Source organism: Microtus ochrogaster, chromosome 8 (assembly GCF_000317375.1).
Source record: "Microtus ochrogaster isolate Prairie Vole_2 chromosome 8, MicOch1.0, whole genome shotgun sequence".
Taxonomy (NCBI): Eukaryota; Metazoa; Chordata; class Mammalia; order Rodentia; family Cricetidae; genus Microtus; species Microtus ochrogaster.
In genome coordinates, this window is record NC_022015.1 from 46,644,715 (window position 1) to 46,659,789 (window position 15,075).

The 15,075-nt window shown below is 37.4% G+C and overlaps 1 protein-coding gene across 1 annotated transcript in view; it reads right to left on the reverse strand.

Moving 5' to 3' along the window:
• Positions 1-281: 281 nt before the first annotated feature.
• Positions 282-15,075, reverse strand: part of Vps13a (vacuolar protein sorting 13 homolog A) — a 221,262-nt gene continuing 206,468 nt past the window's right edge. The window contains exons 69-72 of the mRNA XM_005352017.3: positions 10,292-10,377; positions 7,842-7,965; positions 7,555-7,629; positions 282-4,847 (exon numbers count right to left, since the gene is read on the reverse strand). Of these exons, the coding sequence (XP_005352074.1) occupies positions 4,797-4,847; positions 7,555-7,629; positions 7,842-7,965; positions 10,292-10,377 (336 nt within the window). The 3' untranslated portion in view covers positions 282-4,796. The remainder of the gene's footprint in view (positions 4,848-7,554; positions 7,630-7,841; positions 7,966-10,291; positions 10,378-15,075) is intronic.

Consider the following 15,075-nt stretch of genomic DNA (forward strand, 5'->3'; position numbering starts at 1 on the left):
AGTTGTGCAGAAATTCTCCCTTAGTCTATCTTTTTAAAATATACTCACCACAACTGCCAGAAAAAATTAGCCATCTGAAGTTGGTGACTAACCATTCACCAGGTATTTCCTCAAACTTTTAGTCAATGGTGAGCATGTTTGGCTAGAAGGCTATCTATCCACTTCAACTAAAAAGTAAGGACACTGATCTCTTCGAGAGACTTGGGCCACAGAGAGGTAGATTTTAGACAGGAAAAAGAAGGTGAATGTTCCTGGTTCTATTCAATAATCAAAACAGACCGAAGACCAGAAAGCTTTATTGGACTCACATATGGTTACACTGGGTAGTCATTTTAGTATGCAATCACCACCTCCAAGAAATAAGTAGTGTTTCAAGTGTTAGTATTTCCAGCCAATTTTTAGAAAGAAAAAGACTAAGATTAGTTTTAAAAATAAGAACCTCATTTGAAATGCCTATGTTAAGACTATATCAAAATACACAAAACTTCGGCAACCACAGTGTAATAGATAATTAGGTCATGTTTACATACAAGAGATACTAGGAATAGAAAAGGAAATACTGATGCAATGAGGAATACTTTAAAACCTATAATAACCAATGGTCATGTTTTCAACAAATAATAATAAACATTTCAAAGAAGCACAGACTATTAAGTCAATATAAAAATAGACACTAGTCTGGAAATTGCATAGAAATGGAACTGTACAATTAAAAAACTAGCAAGAAGGTATTTTTAAAGCACGCCTTCCCTCCCAAATTTCATTAACTGTAATATACTTGTATACAGAGATGACCATTTAAAAATGGTCCTAAATATAATTTAGTCCTACATATAATTTATAATTATTGGTGGGCTTGTGTGTATTGATACGGAGAATATTCTTTCTAAGCTATAATATGTTGCTTTTTGAAATATTTTTCTGCCCAAACACTGCAACTTGTATACAGTCAATTAAACAGTGGTGGCAGGAGGACATCATCCCGCTCCGCTGTAGCTAACACTTCTAGTCATTAGACATTTTTACTTTCACAGCCTCACGAGGGTCCTTGCTACAGTTTACTAGAAGGAAGCACTGCCGTCACAGAAACGTATCTAGTGACAGGTTTTAAATCGAGGCAATTTGATAGAGATCATGCAGGTGTTAAACTACACCTTAAATTTATATTTGTATTAAAAAAACATCAATTTTAAAAAACACTCATATCGACCTGTAAATCTGAAGTTACATTTCTTATGTGTCAAGCTTTGGGTAAATCAAATTTTCCTCTTTTAAAGAATAATATAATGCTTAAGAAAAATTAAGAACCTTTAATGCTAAAGTAAAAATACTTTTAAATGACATGAGATTATTTTACAAAAAAGGCAATAAATAGAAAAGGTTTTAATTGAAGAAACATTAGCAGGGCTTCTGATAGGACACAGACCCCTCTCATTTAAGAAGGCACCACCTTCTAGGTCAGTGGGGAAAGTCATGCTGTTGGGTATAGTGCTCTCTACACTACATACAACAGATCATAAAAACCACAATCTAGCCAACTAGTGTACACTCAGATGCTTTAGCATTAACAATGAAGTATAAACTTCAAAAATATATCCAGAAGATCAGGGAGATCTAGTTCTTTTCTAGAGTGAGGAAGGATATGTGATTCTATGCAGCACCAATGGAAAATAGCCTGATGAATTTGGATTAATCTGATATAAGAAATGCAAGTCTTCCTTTTCTACTTAGGTCTTATGGAAACGAATGAATGCAGTATTTTAGTTAAAATGTACTGGTATTTGTATGGCACCTCAGCAGGTGAGTTCCAGTTCTACAATAATGGTTGGCTACCGGTTTGTTAGGATCTTTGCCACCTGCATGAGGAGCCAGACAGAAGGCGGATGGGAGTTAGAGGTCCTGTGTGAAGGACCTCTACCACAGTCTGTGGTCTTTTTGGGTGTCATCTGTCGAGTTAATTGTCTATGCCTTTTCTGGTTCCATAGATTTTTCTGCGAGGAAAGGGAAGTAAAATATTTCATACAGTAGAACAAGAGCTCTCCTGACTTCTCATCCTAAAGGTGACCACTGTGCTCTGAGCCTGCTCTTTACTACCTAAGAACAAACAACTCAAACCACCCTGTTTCCAGAGAGGGGAGCCATGGGCATGGCCACGGTTCCAGCAGTTCCAGCCACACCTGGTCTTTCAGGCTTTTTATTCACTTTTAAAAAAATCTAACACTAAAATATGATTTTAAATTATAAACAGAAAGAGTATCTGTTCTTATGTGTTCTCTTGTTCCTGTGATTGTCTTTAGTTATTAGAGTGACTTCATGACCCACTGGTTAAGACCTATAATTTGACAAACACTGCCACAGAGGATTTCAGAGGTAAACAAAAGAAAAAGCCTGGAGCACAGACAGACAGACCTGATAGTTTCAGACACCTATAAGTACATATGGCACATGCGTTTTGTCTTCATCTTTATAATGCAGAGGCCTATACAAGGGAGCAATTAGCAGAGCTAAAGAATGAACCAACACAGTGATCCAAAGTACAGGAAATTCAGGGTTTTTTTTTTTTTTTTTTTTGCTTTTTTAAAAAACCTGGTAGGAATGGGGCACCAACCTGTGGATGCTTTTAACTGATTAGATACTGGCAGAGTGATACTCACTGGAAGGAGATGATTATGATAGAAATCATGGAAAACCCCAAGACTCCAGATGCCAGGGAAGACCCCCGCCCCCGCCACACACAAACACAGCAAAAGCAAAGCTACTGGAGAAATCTGAATACTATGATTCCTGGATGATTTTCTCAAAAGATTCTGAAAAAGACTACTGACTCAAACACATAACTGTAAATTATAAAATGTCATGTGAATGTCTTGTCTATGTCAATGGTGGTTAGTGTTCCTAGTTTTCATAGTTGTTTAGACACAGACTATCCTAGAACAACCTGTGTCTTTCTAGTGCACAGTCAGAGAGTGATGATAGGCACATGATTTATAAGGAACAAGAGCTATTTCTCGGTTTTTATTGATACAGGAACAAGGAGAACAGGCACATTAGCTATGTATGTGCACCAGTTATAAAACCCATTCTGCCGGCTGCCAGAAGATACAGAATCGCTATGCTATTACTTTTGCACTTTGCCATGGCATACCTGAAGAGTTATGAATCTAATTTTTCTGAAATCATGAAAGAAGTAACTAATGAGGTATTTAACTACTGGCAGTGACTACAGTGCCAGAAAAGCGACATTCCAGATACAGAGATGATACCTAACTACCTCTCCTTGCAGGTTTAATCTGCAAACCTGGAGGGGCTCAGCAACAGAGAAAACTTGCGCCTTACCTTGAAGAAAGGTCATCTTAGGGAGACATAACTACAACAATTTGAGATGTGTCATCTTTTGATTCAACTTGTTTAGCAGAGAAAGCATTCTGGGGGACACCACCAATATCAATGAATGTGTTCTGTGAAATCATATGGTAACAACAGCGGGATTCGGGCAGCAACAACTGCAGTACAGACCCGCATGCTACTCATTCCACGTTGTACATTAAAGCAAGAGACTTCACAAACCTGTAGATTAAATACCCAGTGACCAAACAAGACTCTTCAATTTCAACACCAGTTTATGACAAGTTGGGTACATTACAATATCGATTGAACAAGTGTGTATTCAATAACCAGTTAAGACATTCTGTTTATAGGTCACAAATGGACAATCATTCTGTTTCACTTTAAATAGTCCAGTAATAGTAAAGAGCAAAGATCTTGGATTAAAACCAAAGAGGGAAAAAAACCTGTAACCTTGTTTTTTTTTACTGTGATGGAGTTTGGAACTTTTGTAGCGATGAGCCTGTATTTTTAATTAAGTGTTTCTCACCTGAATAACTACAGAGTAGGCAAACCTGAAATTCTTAATCCAAAACAAAAGGATAGGTTACTGGTTAGATTTTAGGGTTTGTCCTTTAACTCATGATAGGAGCTCTTTATTCCAGAGGATAATTCATTAGCGTTAAGATGCCAGCAAGAGCTTTTCTTTTTTGAATTTTTAAATTCTTTTACTAGTAAACAGAAGGTAAGCAATATTAAGGCTGTAATTTTTTACACAACCGTCTATTAACAACACAAACTGGGTAAATCCATGGGGTTTCCCTGAGGAAATATTTCCAATGCTCTAAAGATCTGGAGGGATTGTACCATTTTTTGGGTACAATACTCAGTTTTTAAAGCCTCTCAGTCTGTGATTCAAGGGGTATTATGTCCAATCTCAAAAAAGATTGTTTTTCACAGTTATACTATGTATGCATTTTAGTATAATCCAAACCATTTTTTAAATTAAGGAAAATACCAAAATATTTATTTGTAAAAAGAACTTCATGATTCTGAGGAAATTACCAAAGTTTTCATGTCACTACTGAGGCAGTGCTTAATCTGATCATTTCCCGTTACTTCGGGAAACAAAGTAAGCATGAGAGAAGTTTACAGTGTTAACTGGGAAACCACATTTTGTATGACATGAAGACTGAGCAATCTGTCTCCTACTACTGAGAATACCTTGAAGTAAAAACACTTTTTATAAAAAAGAATCATAACCAGATGCATGATTCAGATTAGGAAACTAAATGGACCTTCTAGTATTTTAATCACATAGCTGTTTACCCAATTGATTCCGGATTTTTTTTTTTTAAAGGCATTTAAAAGCATAGGATCCCTGGAATGACTCCTATTCTCCACAGGGGTCAGAAGGTACAGCAAGGGAACTGTAATAACGGATGGCTGTTCCTCCAGGCAGCATTCCCTCTTCACAGGCTCGGAGATGGTTCTCTTGCTTCTTCCAGCTTTGTCAGAATCCACTGTTGGGAAGAAATAAAGCAACATTTACTAATCTCAATGAACTTGTGATGAAACAAAACTTACTGAGTAGAAATCTCAAAGCCAACATTACATGTAGGCATAAACTGATAGCCACAGTTAAGCTCCAGACTACAGAAGAGAGCACGGACACAGTCCGGAGTTCAGAGGATAGCACTTCTCTAAGGTCCTTGGAGTAAGACGTTCATCTTGGGAAAAAGAAAAGTACAATGAACTATTCTGCCAGAAAATGTATAATTTGGTGATTAGACAACTGACATTGTCTGAAAAGTCAGTATTGTTACAAAGCTCTTTCCACTTTGCGCCATTCTGTATGTATAAGTTTCAGTTAAAGCAGGACAAAGAATCTGTAGTTGGGAGTAGCACAGTAACATCTTTGAGCAGTTTTGATGGTCTCAGGATAAAAATTTATGCTGAGAGGACTAGAGATTATTAAAATGAAATACAAACCTTTCTATGAGCAATGCCCATGATTGTGGGATCTGCATGATAAGTGAAACTTATGATATAGCTGGGTCCCATTTCCAAAAGATTTACAAGGTAGCTAAATAAGATCCTTTGGTGGCTGTCCCCCACCAAGTTGAACAGCCACTCATGTATCAAACTGCCTTTACAAGAGCTAAGGAAGTCAGGTGAGACATATGCCTGCTTATTGAGTACGGAGAACAAAAAGACATCTAAGGAAGGTAAGCGATACCACGCCACACTATAACTCAACTTCAATCAACTCAGCATAGAACGATGCCCCTCACTCAGGGGCAAGATAGTCTAGCACAGGTCTTAGTCTTGAAACTCAATCATGCCATACCACAGTGAAACCCCAACTAACTCCTGGTCACTGGGCCAATGGAACTATGCTAGGTGACTGACTACAATTACCACTCCTCCCCCAATTCAGGCAGCAGAGCACAGAGCAAGATACTGCCTGCTGGGGAGAAGGGCATAGCCATGACAGTTAAACTCGAGTTCTACATGGGCTGTATTAAGTCCTCACCTATGAATAATGATGTGGAATATAAATGGATTAAACACTCCAAGTAAAAGACAATGTGACTGACTAGATTAAGAAACCCATAAACCCCAAACCCAAATCTACTATGTGATTTATAAGAAATGCATTCATCTCTAAGGACATTATATGAATTACAAAGTGAAGGGACTGAATAAGATTTTTCATGCAAATGGAATTCAGAAGAAATCGGGAGTAGCTATACTTAAAGAAAAATCAATTTTGGATCAAAAGTTGTAGAAAGAGATTAGAATTTGATACAAAGCAACATGGACTCAGAGAATAAACCATTTTACTGTGCTTTAAGGAAGCAGAAAAAAACAAGCCAAACTCCACGTCCGAGGGAAAGAATAAGAATCAAAACAAATAAATGACAGGGAGACAAATAAATCAATGAAGTCTTTACTCTTTGAAAAGATAAACAAATTAGACCAAGTTCTTGGATGGAATAAAAAGAAGACTCAGAACCAGAAATGAGATTACAAAATGACACCATAGAAATAAATATCGTCAGAAATTATTACCAATAGCTATGTATCAAAATAGTGGTCATATATAAATTGAAGATGCATGTAGCTTACCAAGACTGAAACACACACACAATAAAAAATTAATGAAACTTAAGTAATAATAAAGTCTACCTTCAAGGAAAAGTTCAGGTATTAGTTCTATTCTGTCTCCTTGTTCCATATCATAAATATATTAAAACTTTAGTGTTTTATTCCTGTTTCTAGGTAATTCATTTACCCTTCCTATGATTAGTACACCAATGTTGTCTTTATTCACAATACCTTGATAGAAATTGCAAAGCATGTGTTAAATTGCATAGCATACACTAACTGGTCCACGGTATGTAGGAGGAGAGCAATTAATGTCTAGATGGGACAAGTGAACTGGAAGAGAATCCTATTTTCTGGAGAAGGTGGTAAGAAGGCAGGAGGAAGGGATGAAGTGAAAGGTCCAATGCTCTTAAGATGAGCTGCTCCAAACAGCCCACTGCTGCATGAGAACAGGGTCTTAGCTCTGACTAATGTGACATCAGTTCACAGCCTTCCTTTTCTTCCTCGTCATGACCCAAAGCATGTGCAGTCTTTTTCAGTTAGACCACTCCTATTCCAAAGAAAATGAGGTTAACTGATTTCCTTCAAAGTTCTGCTAGCGAGCAAGAGAGGAAATACTAAACTCTACCTTATTGACCACAGGCTTGGTTTCTTTCTTGCTTTGTTACACCATTGTATTGTACAATAAAGAAATTAGCGACACAGAGTTATACTTTCTCTTCTGTAGCGGACAGATTAACACTAGAACAGAATGATTCTTGGTGTTTGTTTGCTGACTTCTAAAAACTGAAGTATGACAGTTAGCATTTAACAGGAGAACATGCTGAAACATGTAATTTCAGGTCTTAAGAGGTTGAGGAAGGAAAACTGTGAGTTCTAGGATATCCTGGACTATAATAGTGAGTCCCTGTCTCAAAAATAAAAAAATGAAGAGCAATTTGATATAAAAAGTCAGAGTGTTGAGTATATTGAAAGATGGTTGAAGGACATATCATTAATTATATATACTAAAGCTTTTAAAAACAAAAGACCTAAACAAAATTTACCTTCTGAAAAATATGGCTTCAAAATGAGATGCTTCTTTGAGGCTTAAATAAAAGATTAATTAATTATATTTACCCTAGCATCCTCTGGAGTCTTGAAGTTAATTATTTTCCCAAATTCTTTAGCATGAAATACAGATTTCACTCGTTCCTACAAACAGAATTCATAAGTTCATTAAAAAGAAAACCCAGTTGTAGAAATACAATAAAGAAATGCTTTTTCCCTCCTACAGATACTACAATTACATTGTCTAAGGAAAGCTATCCTGAGACAAAGCAGCATTCATAAAAGACAGATCAGAGACAACCCCAGTGCACTATTTTAGAAAATATAAATATCAAAAACCGGTCTGTTCTACATACCTTTGCTTCAATACGCAATCTTCTCCCATGAACAATGAATGGCTCTTTGGTAAACTCATCAAAACTATACTGCCATTCACATGTAAGTTGTCCAAATGTTCCCTTTGTTACAAACAACACACCACTAGGGGAAGAAGAAAGGATTCACTTTGAGAACTGAAGAACTTAATAAAATTTAAATAAAAGATTTACTTTTATATTTTATTTTTTTTACAAGCACACATGGAACATTCATAGATAACCTAAGTCACATTAAAATCCTATTTTTCAAAAATATTTAATTTGTATGTGCACATGTGTGCAGGTACCCCAAGAGGTCTGAGGAGGTCATTAAGTCCCTGAAACTGGAGTTAAAGATGACTGTGCACCACCTCATGTAGATGCTGGGAACTGAACCTGGATCTTCTGCAAGGGCAGCTAGTATTCTTAACAGCCGAGCCATTTTTACAGCACAAAAAACCTTAATGAATTTAGGGCTTGAGGTATGGCTTAATGGTAAACTGCCTCCTAAAAAGTGTGTGGCCTTGGGTTTGATTTCCAGTATCACAAATAAAACAAAATCCAATAAATTTTAAACAATGGAAACCGTCAAAGTATCTGTTTTCAGAGCATAATGGACTAAAATAAGAATCTAGTTAACAGAAAGATGAAAAATGACAATACTCCCCAATGTTTAAAAATAAAGGCATACCTAAAACAAGCCATGAGTTAAAGAATCTCAAATGGTGAAAATAATTAGAAGGGTGAAAACAAAATATAACATCTGTGGGATGTAGCTGAATCAATGCTCAATGGGAAATTTACAGCATGACATTTTCTGGAAAAACTGAGCTGAAGTCTTAGGAGGCTCTTTCTAAGGAACAGTAAACATTTACAGAACCAATTACCAGAAAATAGTCAAGAATGTGTAACAGGTTAGAATAACACTCTGCACCCTCCATCAGAAAGAGGCTTTGCTAACCACACTGAACAGAATCAACACACTGAAAACCCTGGGGTTTTCCAGGGAAAATCAAGTCATGTCATCGTCAAAATCAGAAAGAAATGTTAAAAATACAACATCTTAGGCTTCATGGGGGGAAGAGATTAGAAAAATGCATTTCATCTATTGTTCTACTTAATCCTTTCTTTAAAGGATATTCTCACAGTTATTCTTTGTAGCTGAGACACTGATTTTAAGTTGACAGCACATACTTTCAGAGAGAGATTTAAGACAGAGCCCTTGGCTTGATCTTCCAAAGTCTAGTCAAAAAGTGGGAGGAATGAGAATATTCCTGCCGCACACTGCACCCCCGTGTCTGCGCTCTGTGCGCTGGCACCCAGTTCGCGAGCTTCGGGCAAGGGAGCTGGAGGTTAAAATACACAAACACACACAGACAGAGAGACAGAGACACGGGTCATCCTTGAATTCCCCAAGAATGCCCCCTTTATTGTGTTCAGGGGCAGATTATATAGAGATAGCCATGCCCCAGCCAAACCCACCAGAAACCACTCTCCTGCCATCAGGAACTCCTGAAGGTCTCGTGCTCAGAGCAGCTGTAGGCACTCGGATCAGGGGAAAACAAGTTGTTTACAAGAAATTCAGGCTCTGGGGTCTCACTGCTCCCAACAGATTCCCACAGAAACAGCTTACTTGAGCTAATGGGAGCCCACCAACTCTGGCCTGACAGGGAACCAGCATTAAGATCAAACTAGACCCTTTGAATGTGGGTGACTGTTTTATGGCTGGGACAAACTGGGGGGCCACTGTCAGTGAGATCAGGATTTACCCCTACTGCTTGTACTGGTTTTTTGGAACCCATTCTCTTTGGAGGGAGACCTTGCTCAGCCTAGATATAGCTGGGACGGCCTTGGTCCTGCCTCAAAGCAATGTGCCTTATGCTCTCTGAGGAATGCATCTGGGGGTGATATGGGGGAGAAGGTGGAAAGAATGGGAAGAGAGGAGGAGAGAAGGGGAGGGAGTGGGAACTGGGATTGGTATGTAAAATGAGAAAAAATAGGTTTTTTAATTAAAAAAAAGAAAGAAAAAAAAAGTTAAGAGCCAATGGCTGAGACATAAGGCAGTCATGCTCTTGCTTTAGTCTGAGACTGCTGGAGATGCTGAAAAACACCCAGAGGTCCTCCAGTCTGCAGGCTTCGCTGAGGATGCCACAGCTGGGAGTACCTTCCTAAGCTTTCTGTTCACATTGGGTGTACCCAGCTAGGACAGTAAACCTATGCATCCTTATGAAGAAATGCCAGTACGAGGACTGAGTGGTATTTAGAGGGGGAAAGTCTACCTGTGAGGTCAGCTCTACACAATTTCTGATCAGTGAAGTAGCTGAAATAAATACTAAACTAACTATAATTCTGTTGATTTCTGGCTGTGTTTATGTACAAGCACACACAAAGCATGTGAACATGGGAACCTGGTACCTTATCAATTATACTAGAGAAGGAAAAGAAGTTACCTTCTCGTTATCATGAACATATCTGTTTTGTTGATCATGACATGGGTAAAATACTTGTATTTTGCAAATCTTCCATTTTCCATGACCTATAAAAAAAGAACAACAAAACTGAAATATTTCATTGTATTTTATGGTTCTCAGAAAATTTCTTAGGCAAATCATTAACATTAACATTCTTAGTACAGTAAACACACACATCAAAACTGAATTAAATACACATAAAATTGTTGATTTCCTTTGTAAAAGTGTTTATCACACTGCTTTATTTGAGGTTACACAAAAACGGCAATTTTTAAGTAGTGGGCACTTAGAAGATGTTACCTCTCAGGTCCAAACTCAATCTACTAGTTAAAACATGCTAGACATTTTTTCCTTGAATCCTATCACATTTTTTACAGAAACGTGTAAGTACACACATTTAAATGTAGAAATTACTAGGGAAGAGACAAGTGCCTGTCTGTTTTTAAAAATCATTTTCTTTGCCAGTCTCAGAAATGGTTAAAGAAAACATATAGCAGAGTGTCTGGACAAACCCAAAGCCTACTGACAATATGCAAGTTCACGTCAGGACAGTTAAAAAACTATAATGTCTGCTAATAATCTTTTCCTCTCGAAAATACAAATGCAACTATACATATAGTTATTATTTATTTCAATATCATTTCTTTTAGAATGAAAGTACCTTGGATATTTAAAAATAAAAGACTGTTTTAAAGGGCAAACAATGTAAAATTTGTGACTAAGAATATTCAAAAGTTGTATAATAAGAATTTAGGCACCAGGCGTGGTGGCGCACACCTTTAATCCTAAAACACACATGGATGGCAGAGGCAGGTGGATGTCTGTGAGTTCAAGAGTAGCTTGGTCAACAAAGCGAGATTCAGGACAGCCAGAGCTGTCACAAAGAGGAACTCTGTCTCAAAAAACAAAAACAAAACAAATTTGCATCCCATGCAGTTACATTAAAAAAACATTTAGTTTAGAAAAAATGTTATCATTTCCTAAACATCTGGGCACAAAAGACTAAGAACAGAGTCTTCACTGTTATACTTTTATCAGCAAAGAAAGGAAACAAAACACCAGGCAGCAGGGTGAGGAAACAGATTATTTTCATGGAAGTAACTGACATGCACATTTTTAATTTTGAGATTATGAAGTATTACAGAAAACATCTTTATTCTCTATTGCAGTATGCAGCCAACAGTTAAAAATAAAGTGAAAAAGGGACATAGGCAGAGCAAGAAGAACTTAGGATTATCAGATAATTTATAAAATATGTAAGTTTGAAAACTTAGGTGAAATAGATAAACAACTGTGAGCTAAGAGAAAGCAGCATCAAGTTTACAGAGGTGGGGTGGATGGTACTTTCAGACAACAGCATACCTGAAAACCTTGGTAACTCATTTCCAAGTGGAAGGAAGAAAATCTGTCTTCACAATGGTAAGAAAAGATAATCTAGCCCCGTTTTATAAATAGCATGCACAGTACATGATACAGCTATAAAACTCTAACATAAGTTTTACTTTGTAAAGCAGGCTGACCTCAAACTCCCAATTCTTCTGCCTCAGTGTGCATCACCAAGTCCAGCAGTTATTTTACTGATGAAAAAAATTTTGAAATGAAAATCCATGCATTATTCTTAGATGTTATCAGTCATTCTGATGCCCCCATACACCCATCCTTTCCTCCTCTTTCTATGAGCTTGGGGAGAGCACTGATGACAGTAGTAGTTCATCTTTGTTTTTTCGAGACAGGGTTTCTCTGTGGTTTGGGAGCCTGTCCTGGCACTAGCTCTTGTAGACCAGGTTGGTCTCGAACTCACAGAGATCTGCCTGCCTCTGCCTCCCAAGGGCCGGGATTAAAGGTGTGTGCCACCGTCGCCAGGCTCAGATTTTTAAATGTACACACTTTAATTCAATTTGCTTTGCATTGGACATAAATAAGCTTATGAAAAATGTTCTTTGTTTTTATGGTCAAATTCTGAAACCAAGAATAGAAATACCAATTTCCTTACATTACTAGTGTAAAAGTCTATATAGTCCACTAATAAATTATAGCAATGTCCAACTCCCCGTATCTAGCTTCTATGTCAGTTTTTTTTCAAGGTTTTTTACTTAAGACCAAACAATCCTAAGCTGTGCCTGGTTAAATTAAACCAATTTCAAAAGTCACAATAGCATCTGAAATAAGCAAGCTACAAATCTTTTACAAATGTAATTGGTGCAACGCTCTCTGTAATTCATCTTTATTTTTTTTCAATATTTATTTATTTAGTATACAATATTCTCTCTGTGTGTATGCCTGCAGGCCAGAAGAGGGCACCAGACCTCATTACAGATGGTTGTAAGCCACCATGTGGTTGCTGGGAATTGAACTCAGGATCTTTGGAAGAGCAGGCAATGCTCTTAACCTCTGAGCCATCTCTCCAGCCCTGTAATTCATCTTTATATGCAACACCGGAGACACAAATGGACATTCTAGTCACAGCATATTTTGAGACATAACAAACTGTATCTGTTAGTACAGTTGATAAAGTTGAACAAAGTCACCATGCAGCACAGCTCTGCAGGCGTCTCCATTATCAACATGTGAAACAGAGTAAAAACAGTGTAGGCAGAGTCTAAAACTTTAAATACAAAGTTGTAGAGGCATAGAAGAGAATTTGATAGGTTACCAGTCACGTTTCAATCTAGAAATGTAATTTTGATCACAATTTCCTGGCTCATTATTTGACTTTGTAAATTCATCTATATAAAGATTTAGGCTTTTCTAAACACCATAAAAATGCCACAGACTTTGACACAAATGTTGCTATTATCCAACACAATCTATTTATACACGAAGAAACCGAGGGTCAGGTGTTCCCCTCCCTCCCCCCCCCGGGTGTGTAGTAGGGCCACAGCTAACTGACTAGCTTGGAACAAACTGTAAACATGGCTCAGAACACTGGCTTTCTGCACGAGGAATGCACATCTTCCACTGTGACATGGCCCTCTTACAGTCACACTTTCCTTAAAAATGTCTTTTGATAAACCTGGCAGATGCCAGTTACTGAGGCAGGCTCTTTAAGCAGCTGAATTTAAGAAAATATTTTAGAACAACAGGTCAAAATCCTACATTGTTTTATTCTAAACATGCTAGTTTTAAAAATTTCCACTACAATAACTTCAGATACCATGTAAAATAAAAGAATGAGCTGGGCAGTGGTGGTGCACACCTTTAATTCCAGCACTTGGGTGGCAGAGGTAGGTGGATCTCTGTGAGTTCGAGACCACCCTGGTCTAAAAAAGCTAGTTCCAGGACAGGCTCCAAAGCTACAGAGAAACCCCGTCTCGAAAAAACAAAAAAACAAAACAAAAAAATAAGATGAGTACAATAAAGGTTAGGCACCAATATATAGACACTTTAGATACTAAGTATTTGGTATCAAGGACTAAACAACAACCAGTAGGTTTAAGAGATGTGACCCTTATTTTTCTGTAGTATAGTGATAAATGAAAAACAATTTTGCCTTATCCACTAATGAATTATGGATTCATATATGAATTACTTATCATCAGGAGAGTTTATAAAAGAAATAGAAACACAACTAAAACTGCATTCACTGTGTATGTCAGAATTTATAGGCAAATGTCACATGGTTATTGGAAAAAGTTCCTGTCTGAATTTGGAAAAAGGGAAGTTCCTATGGTACTTTACTCAATATAAATGAATAATCCTAAGCCAAATTAAAATATGATTAAAATACATGACTCTCTTAGAACAGTGATTCACAGTCATGTGAGGTTTCTGTTTTGTTTTTTAAGCAGCATTTGAGCCAGGAATGGTGGCACATGCCTTTAATACCAACACCTGGGAACAATGGGAGGCAGAGCAAGGAGATCTCTGTGAGTTCAAGACCAGTCTGGTCTACACAGTGAGTTCAGAACAGCAAGAACGACAAAGTCCCTGTCTCAAAAAGAAAAAAAACCACCCTAAATAAGTAAATAAACAATAAAGATAGCAAGATGTGAAATTAAAATGAGCCAGGTGGTGCACACTTGTAATAGCAGGACTTAACAGGATGACACAGGCCAGCCTGATTTCCTCACAAGTTCCAAGTCAGCCTCTACTACCTAGTAAGACTATCCCAGGAAAGAGATGAGTGAAGGAGAGGAAGGAACAGGAAGAAAAAGGCAACTGGATGTTGTTCTTAAACATCTTATCTTTAGAGAAAACTGGGGCAAATATTATGATTGTTAAGAACTATTAAGCATTTAGGGATTCAAAAAAAGTTTTACTAAGTTACTTTGAAACTTAAATACATGATTAAAAAAGAAGGCATCAACCAAGCTCTGTAATGAACCATGGTAGGAACAGGGACCTCAAAGCTCAGAGCTTTCTTACACAATGAACAGAAAGGCAAGGCAAAGAATTATGCTCCTGCAATAGCTAAATGTACTACTGCTCCTAGCCAACTATTAGCCTCCCAACACATTCTAAAAGCAGTGTGTGTGCATGAAAAATAACAAAGTGCAGGTATTTATTTTTATGTGATTTTTTTTCTTTTTTTAAATTTATTTATTCTATATATAGTCTTCTGCCTGCATGTATTCCTGCAGACAAGAAGAGGGCACCAGATCTCATTACAGATGGTTGTGAGCCACCATGTAGTTGCTGGGAATTGAACTTTTTGGAAGAGCATGCAGTGCTCTTAACCTCTGAGCCATCTTTCCAGCCCCAAAGTGCAGAGTTATTAAAGCATTTCAAGCAGGATATCCACTCATCAGTATTTATTTATTCCT